General features: G+C 59.9%; 1 protein-coding gene across 1 annotated transcript; it reads left to right on the top strand.

Moving 5' to 3' along the window:
• The first annotated feature begins 456 nt into the window (after window positions 1-456).
• On the top strand, window positions 457-1988 carry LOC134434203 (uncharacterized). The gene is made up of 2 exons (XM_063182877.1): window positions 457-621; window positions 914-1988. Exon 2 carries the CDS (start codon window positions 1242-1244, stop codon window positions 1851-1853), a length of 612 nt encoding a protein of 203 aa, XP_063038947.1. The 5' UTR covers window positions 457-621; window positions 914-1241; the 3' UTR covers window positions 1854-1988.
• The last annotated feature ends 6467 nt before the right edge of the window (window positions 1989-8455 follow it).

Raw genomic sequence — 8455 nt, 5'->3', positions numbered from 1 at the left:
GGACAGGGCTTCCCCAGCGCTGCCCGGGTGCTCGGGGACATCGTGGAGGACTTTGCGACCTCGGGGGAGGGGCATGAGGAGGTGACGCGGAGGCTGGAGGTGGCCCAGCGGGCACTGGCGGGGCAGGGGTAGGGACAGGGTGGGGACACAGGGGTGGCACTGTCACCGCCGGGGCACGGGGACACCCTGAGGAACATTGGGGACCTTGGTGCCACCCCCGTGTCCTTCCCTTGGGGACACCGGGGCCACCCTGACGTCCCCTGTCCCGTTTTGGGTCACCACGATGTCCCTAAAGTGTCCCCAACAGGACCCGGTGTGTCCCCAGTGTCCCCAACGGGACATGAAGGGACATTGGGCTCCTGTTGGGGACATTGGGACCCGTTGGGGACATGGGGGGGGGGCTTTGCGGACCCCGCCCTGGCCCCGCGGGGGGGGGGGGGGGGGGGCGGAGGGGGCGGTGACATCACCCTGCCCTGCCCCCATCCGGCCGTGCCCGTTCCGCGTGTGCTCCGAGTGTCCCCGGGCGTGTCCCCCCTATCCCGGCCAGCGGCCCTTGGAGTGTCCCCGGAGTGTCCCCAAAGCGTCCCCGGAGTGTCCCCAGCGGCCATGGAGCCCCGCGAGGTGCGACAATCCCGGCGCGGGGCGGGGGGGGGGAGGGGACGTGAGGAAACGGGAAACGGAGGGGACACAGGGAGGGACAGGAGGGGACAGGGGCGTGGCAGGAAGGGGGGAGGTGACGGAGGGCTGGAGGGGACCGACGGTGGCAGAGGGGACGAGGGGGTGACACAGGGACAGAGGGGACAGCAGAGCCCTCCAGGGACGGGACAAACGGGACACTGGGAGGGCACAGGGGCCACCTCGGGAGGGCACAAGTGCCACGAGGTCCCTGCCACCTCACCTGTCCCCTCCACAGCTGTTGGAGGTGCTGGTGGCCGTGGTGGCCACGCTTGGTGAGCTGGCAGCCACTGTGGCTGGGCCGTACGGGGATGTGCTGCTGCATGTGTCCCCAAGGTCCCTGCAAAAGGCCCTGGGGACCTTCATCGGTCACCTCCAGGACACTCTGGACCACCAAGGTGTCACCTCCCTGGGCCAGGCCCTGGCTGCCTTTAGGGCCAACCTGGGGGCCACCTGGGCCCATGTGACAGCCGCAGCCAGTGCCTGGCGGGAGTCAGTGGCCATGATCGAGGACAGCTGGGCCCGGCTGGCCCGAGAGGCCACCGAGCTCCGTGACGCCTGCAGGGATGCGGCCACTGCCGAGGCCACCACTGCGGCCACCAGCCAGCGCCCTGGCTGGAGACCTGCAGGACAAGGCCACCCGCTGGGGGAGAGCTCAGGACAACCTGGTGGCCAAAGCCTGGCAGCTGCCACTGGCCACGGACAAGGAGAAGGGGGTCTCGGAGGAGGCAGCGCACGAGGCCCGGCTGGCGGCTGCCAGCAAAGAGACGGAGGCGACCACCAAGGCCATGGAAGATGCCGTGGTGGCCAGAAGCGAGGGGGAGGCAGCCACCAGGAGGGGACAGCGGGCAGAAGCAGCCCTGGGGCTGCTGGAGCGCTTGGTGGCTGCGTGTGACAAAGCCACCGCGTTCCCCCGGGAGCTGCAGTGTTGGCTCAGGGACATCGAGGCCGCCCTGAAGGGGACAAATGAAGCATCCCCTGATGTCCCTGAGGGCTTGGTGGCCAAGGTGGCCAAGGCCGAGCGGCTGTGGGAGGCCAGCAGCCGCCTGGCCACACGTCACCTGCTGAGGACACTTGGGGACATCCGCAGGCTCCCTGGTGGCCCCGGTGCCCACGCGGTGGCCGAGAGGTGCCAAAGAGCCATTGAAGACATCCCGAGGCTGCTAGAAGGACAGTGATGTCACCACTGTGATGTCATCGGGGTGGTGACACCATTGGGGACATCGCTGCTGTCACCTGTCCCCTGCCACTGTCCCAGCACAGGATTTGAAATAAATCTGCGGAATTTTCATTAAAATTGTCCCAAATACTGATGGGAATTCCTGGGGTGACATCACTGGGGATATTTGGGGACAGGAACCAACCCAGCAAGCCCTGGTCACTAATGGGTGCTGTTTCCATGGTTATGGGGACAAATGGGGTCCTGGAAGGGAAAATGGGGTTTTGAGGGGGTGAACTGGGTCCTTGCAGGGGAATGAGCGTCCTGAGGGGGGAAATGGGATCCTACATAGATCATTTAGGGTCCTGAAGGGGTAAATTGGGGTCCTGGCAGGTTAGATGAGGGTCCTGAATTCCATCTGTAGGACCCCAATGAACACTTCAGAACCCTCATTTACCTTTTCAGGACCCCATTTACCCTTCCAGGACCTTCATTTCCCCTGCCAGGACTCTGAGCCCCCCACTCTCAAGGCCACATTTCCCCTTCCAGGACCCCAATCACCTTCTGGGACCTCATTTACCCCCCCAGACAGGCCGTGTCCCCTAGGCCCCGCCCCAAGCTCTGATTGGTCAGGCTGAAGAAAGGGGCGTGGCCAAGCCGGTGGCGAGGTCTGAGACTCGAAACTGAAATGGATTGGGGGGGGGAAGAGGGGAGGTATACTCCAAAAATGGGATGGACACCCCCCACCAAAATCCATGGAATTCCATGGGAATCCCCAAAAAATGGGACCAGGACGCCAAAATCCCGGGAATTCCCTGGAAGCCCCTAAAATACTGGGAATTCCATGGAAATCCCCAAAAACAGGACCCAAGACCCCCCAGATGCCCCAAACTGGGATAAAACGTTGATTTTTCCAAGGAATTCTCAGTTTTTAATGCCCCAAATTGGCAATAAAAGTTTATTTTCCTGGAAATTCCTGTATTTTATGCTTCAGATTGGGATAAAACATTGATTTTCCAGCAAATTCCCAGTTTTCCAGGAACTTTCTGTAAAGTCAACTTTTATTCCCAGTTGGAGGCATTACAGAAAAGGGCCTCAGAGCGGGGGTGTTGGGGGTCCTGAGGAGGATTTGAGGGGTCCTGGGGAGGATTTGAGGGGTCCCAAGAGGGTTTGGGGGTTCTGGCAATTCCTGGAGAGGATCTGGGAGGACCTGGAGGGCCTTGAGGGGTCCTTGGTGGGGTTTGGGGGCTCCTGAGGGGTCCTGGAAGGTTCTAGGAGGGGTTTTGGAAAATCCTGGGGATGATTTGGGGGGTCCTGGAGGGCTCTAACTGGGGTTTGCTGGTGGCCAGTGTGCTGCAGATGGGGCACGTGGTGGAGCCATGCTGACAGATCCTGCAGGAGCTGGAGGGGGATGGGGCCAGCGGGATCATGGTGGGGCATCATCATCATCACAGAGTGTTCATGGTCATGATGGGTCATGGTCATTGTCATCAGCACTGTCACAGAACATTCATGGTCATGATGGGACCATGTAAAGGAACATCCGTGGTCATCATCATTGATGGGTCATCATCATTGTGGAACATCTGTGATGGTCGTGAGTCCATCCGTGGCCTTGATGGGTCTTCACTGTCATTGTCTTCATCAAAGGTTATCCATGACCATGACGGGTCCATCCCTGATCTTCAAGAGCCATCCATGGTCTGGATGGGTCTTTGCCTTTCTCATCATCATCATCATGGACTGTCTGTGGTCGTGAAAGGTATTCATCGTCATCGCCAAGGACCATTCATCTTCCTGAAGGGTCATTAACGTTGTGGAATGTCCATGATGGAGATGAGTCCATCCGTGGTCTTGATGGGTCTTCGCCTTTATCGTCATCATCATCACAAGACAACCACGGTCATGAAGGGTCTCCATTGTCATCAGGGGCAGTCCATGGTAGTGAAGAGTCTCCATTGTCATTGTCACACACCACCCACGCTCCCAGTGGGTCATTGCGTGCCAACCATGGTGGAGAAAGATCTTCCTCCTCCTCTTCCTCCTCCTGGACCCTCTGTTGTGGCCCTTTGGCTCAACCGCAGAGAAGGACCCCTGTCATCGTCATTGTCATCATGGGGTTCCCACGGCAGTGAGGGGACAATCCATGGTGACATTAGGACTATCCATGGTGGGGACAGAACAATCCATGGTGACAATGTGACAATCCATGGTGACATCAGGACCATCTGTAGTGACATCAGGACCATCCATGGTGACATTAGCACCATCCATGTTGGGGACGGGACAATCCATGATGACATCAGGACCATCCATGGTGACATCGAGACCATCCATGGTGACATTAGGACTATCCATGGTGACATTAGGACTATCCAAGGTGGGGACAGAACAATCCATGGTGACAATGTGACAATCCACGGCAACATTGTGACAATCCATGGTAACAATGACTCTTCCTTCTCCTCCTCCTCCTCCTTCTCCTCCTCCTGGGCCACCCACGCCACCACCATGGAGCTCCTCCAGCTCCGCATGGCCACCGCGACATCCCCGACATCCCCGTCTCTGCCATCCCAGGAGATCAAGATCCACATGGAGGATGGTGATGATGACAATGATGACAGCAATGACAACTATGACAATGACAAAGGCCTGGTGTGGATCATGCCAGACAACACCGCCACCACTCTGGCCATGCTGCTGGACCTGCCCGCCATCTTCTACGTCAAACCCAAGCCAGCCACCACCACAGTGACCACACTGGACATCCCACTGCTGACCAACTCGCTGCTGCCCAGCTGGACACTGGTGGACCTGCACGGCCACGAGCTCCTGTGCCGCAGTGGCCTCATGGCCCACGCGCCGGTGAGGCCGGGCACCGCCGGGACCACGGGAAGCGCTCGGTGGCAACGGCCCAAGGGCGAGCGGCGCGTCCGGCTGAGCCTGGGCTATGGCGTTCACCCTGAGGCCGCCAACCCTCGGGCTGTGGCTGTTCCCCTGCAGCCATTCCTGCTGACCTTCAGGCTGTGGCTGTTCCCCTGCGGCCATTCCTGCTGACCCTCAGGCTGTGGCTGTTCCCCTGCAGCCATTCCTGCTGACCCTCAGGCTGTGGCTGTTCCCCTGTGGCCATTCCTGCTGACCCTCAGGCTGTGGCTGTTCCCCTGTGGCCATTCCCGCTGACCCTCAGGCTGTGGCCATTCCCCTGCGGCCATTCCTGCTGACCCTCGGGCTGTGGCTGTTCCCTGCAGCCATTCTGGCTGACCCTCGGGCTGTGGCCATTCCCCTGCGGCCATTCCTGCTGACCCTCGGGCTGTGGCTGTTCCCCTGTGGCCATTCCTGCTGACCCTCGGGCTGTGGCTGTTCCCCTGCGGCCATTCCTGCTGACCCTCGGGCTGTTCCCCTGCAGCCATTCTGGCTGACCCTCAGGCCGCAGCCATTCTCCTGTAGCCACTGTCCCCCGCGCTTGCAGCTCAGACACCACTGGGAGAGCACAGGAAACACACAGCGGGGCTGGAGTATGGCCAGTGACGGTATGGACCAGTATGAAACAGTACAAACCAGTACAAACCAGCATAAATCACTATGGAGGAATATGGACCAGTATGAACCAGTACAAACCAGAAGCAGTGATGGGTCTGTGAGTGATCACTGTGGCTCCCAGACCAGTCTGGGGTTCTGGTCCCAGTTCAGGCACTGGTCCCAGCTCATCCCAGTTCCCAGTTTAGCCCCTGTACTGGTTTGGGATCACTCCTAGTTCAGTCTGTACTGGTTTGGGCCCAGTTCCCAGTTTATCCCAGTTCCCAGTTGAGTCTATACTGGTTGAGGCCCAGTTCCCAGTTTATCCCAGTTCCCAGTTGAGTCTATACTGGTTGAGGCCCAGTTCCCAGTTTATCCCAGTTCCCAGTTCAGTCTGTACTGGTTCAGGCCCCGTTCTGTGTTTAGCCCCGCCCCCTTCAAACCCAGCCAATCAGCGCCCTCAGTCCTGAGCACAGCAGCCAATGGCAGCACAGGATGGGCAGGACTTCTGTAACCAAGGGAACTACCATGTCCATCTTCGGGGACACTTTGGGCAGGGTTGGGGACACTGGGAGGGGTTGGGGACACCTTGGGTAAACTGGGGACATTCCTGGGACATGTGGGGACACCAGGAGGCCATTTGGGGGAGGTTGGGGACACCAAAGAAGCTCCTTGGGGACATCAGGGATTCTCTGGGGACCCTCTGGGATGGTTGTGGCAGCTTTGGGAACATCAGGGGCTGGGTGGGGACAAAGTGACACCAAGCCAGGGCTGGGGCAGAGCCATGATGTCATCACCATCATAGTGACATCATCAACATCACCATAGTGACATCACCACCTCCATAGTGATATCATCTCTGTCCTGGCAGTGACATCACTCCCTGATGATGTCACCTGTGTCCCCGATGACGTCACCGGTGTCCCCATGGGGGCGCTGGCACTGCTGGGTCCCCAGTGTCCCCGAGGATGGCGGCACCAAGGGCCTGGAGCTGCGTCACCAACGGGGCCAGGGACACTGCAGGGACACGTTGGGGACACTGGAGTGACACTGGGGACACATCTGGGGACACATTGAGGGGACACTGAAGACATTGGGGATGTTGAAGGACATTTGGGGACACATTCGGGAGCATTGAGAGGACGTTGGGAAGGACATTTGGGGACATTCAGGGACATTTTTAGGGACATCTAGGGACATTGGGGACACATTAAAGGGATATTTAGGGACACTGGGGACACACTTGGGGACACACTGAGGGACATTTGGGAACACTCAGGGACACATTTGGGAACACACTGGGAGACATCTGGGGACATTTGGTGACACTGAGGGGACACTAGGGACATTGGGAACAGATTTGAGGACATTTGGGGACACATTGGGGACACACCTACCTGTGCCTGGGCGTGGCTGGGTCCTGTCCCCACCCTTGGTGGCCTGGTGGGGACATGGGGGTGACACCCTGGGGACAGAGCCACCCCTGGCCCCTCGGTGCCACCCCCTCACCTTCTCCGATGTCACCTCCAGGGCCACCGTGCTGGGGACACAGAGGGGACAGAGCTGCTGTGTCACCCCCGGGCTCAGCACTGTCCCCATGGCCATCCCCTGATGTCACCTGTGCCACCCCAGTGTTCCCAGGGTGACCCCAGTGTCACTCCCCACTGTCCCCAGGGCCACCCCTGATGGCCCCAGTGTCACCACTGTCCCCAGCATCCCCAATGCCAGCCCCTCAGTGTCCCCAGGGTCACCCCCAAATGTCCCCAGGCTCATCTCAATGTCCCCACTGTCCCCAGTGCCACCCCTGGTGTCCCTCACTTGCTGTGCCTACTGTCCCCAGTGCCACTCCCAGTGTCCCCAGTGTCATTCACCCACTGTCCCCAATGTCCCCAAAGTAACCTCCCAATGTACCCAGTGTCACCCTGCTGTCCCCAGGGCCACCCCTAATGTCCCCAGGGCCATCTCAATGTCCCAAATGTCCCCAGGGTCGCACCCCGATGTCCCAAATGTTGCCAGTGCCACCCCCAGTGTCCCCAGTGTCACTCACTTGCTGTCCCCTGCTGTCCCCTCTGGTTTCCACCGCCACCGGAGCCGCCCTGAGGCCACCAGCGCTGGGCACAGAGGGGACACTGGGACAGGGACAGTGGGCACGGCCACCACAGTGTCCCCAGTGTCCTCACAGTGTCCCCACAGTCCCCAAGGTGTCACCAATCCCTCCTAAGGTGTCCCAAATGTCCCCAAAGTGTCCCCAAGGTGCTCCAGGAGCATCCCTACCCCTCCCAAAGTGTTCCCAACCCCCCCAAACCATTCCCAATGGCCCAAGGTGTCCCCAACAGGCCCAAAGTGTCCCCCCAATGTCCCCAAAATGTCCCAAACCTCCCTCAGGTGTTCCCAGGCATCCCCAATCATCCCCCAACACCTCCAAATTGTCCCCAAAGTGTTCCCACCACCCCAATGTCCCCAGGGTGTCCCCAAAATCCCCCAAAGTGTCCCCAGTCATCCCCCAGTGCCTCCAAGGTGTCCCCAAACCTCCCAACTGTCCCCAAACTGTGCCCAGAGTGTCCCCAATCCTGACAAAGTGTCCCCAAGGTGTGCCCAGCTGTCCCCAAAGTGTCCCCAGTCCTCCCACAAAGCCTCCAAAGTATTCCTGCAGTGTCCCTGCAGTGTCCCTGCAGTGTCCCCAGGTGTCCCCAGTGTCACTGACCCTGCAGTCGGTGCTGGGCCCGTCCCAGGCGCTCACTGAGGGTCCCCAGGGCCCCGACGGCCACGGTGACATCGGCCAGGGCCACGCCCAGTGTCCCCAACAGCCTGGGGACAGCAACGGGGACAGCCCAGTACAAACCAGTTCAAACCAGTAACCCCCAGTGTCCCCAAAAGTCGGGGGACAGCCCAGTTCATCCCAGTTCAAACCAAGAACCCCCAGTGTCCCCAACAGCCTGGGGACAGCAATGGGGACATCCCAGTTCATCCCAGTACAAACCAATTCATCCCAGTTCATCCCAGTGTCCCCAACAGCCTGGGGACAGCGATGGGGACAGTCCAGTCCCCCCCCAGTCCCCCCCAGTTCCCCCAGTACCGGCTCAGGGCCTGGCCCAGTTTCCCCAG

The sequence above is a fragment of the Melospiza melodia genome, unplaced genomic scaffold (assembly GCF_035770615.1).
Source record: "Melospiza melodia melodia isolate bMelMel2 unplaced genomic scaffold, bMelMel2.pri scaffold_322, whole genome shotgun sequence".
NCBI classification, from domain to species: Eukaryota; Metazoa; Chordata; class Aves; order Passeriformes; family Passerellidae; genus Melospiza; species Melospiza melodia.
This window is presented reverse-complemented; position numbering and strand designations above follow the sequence as displayed.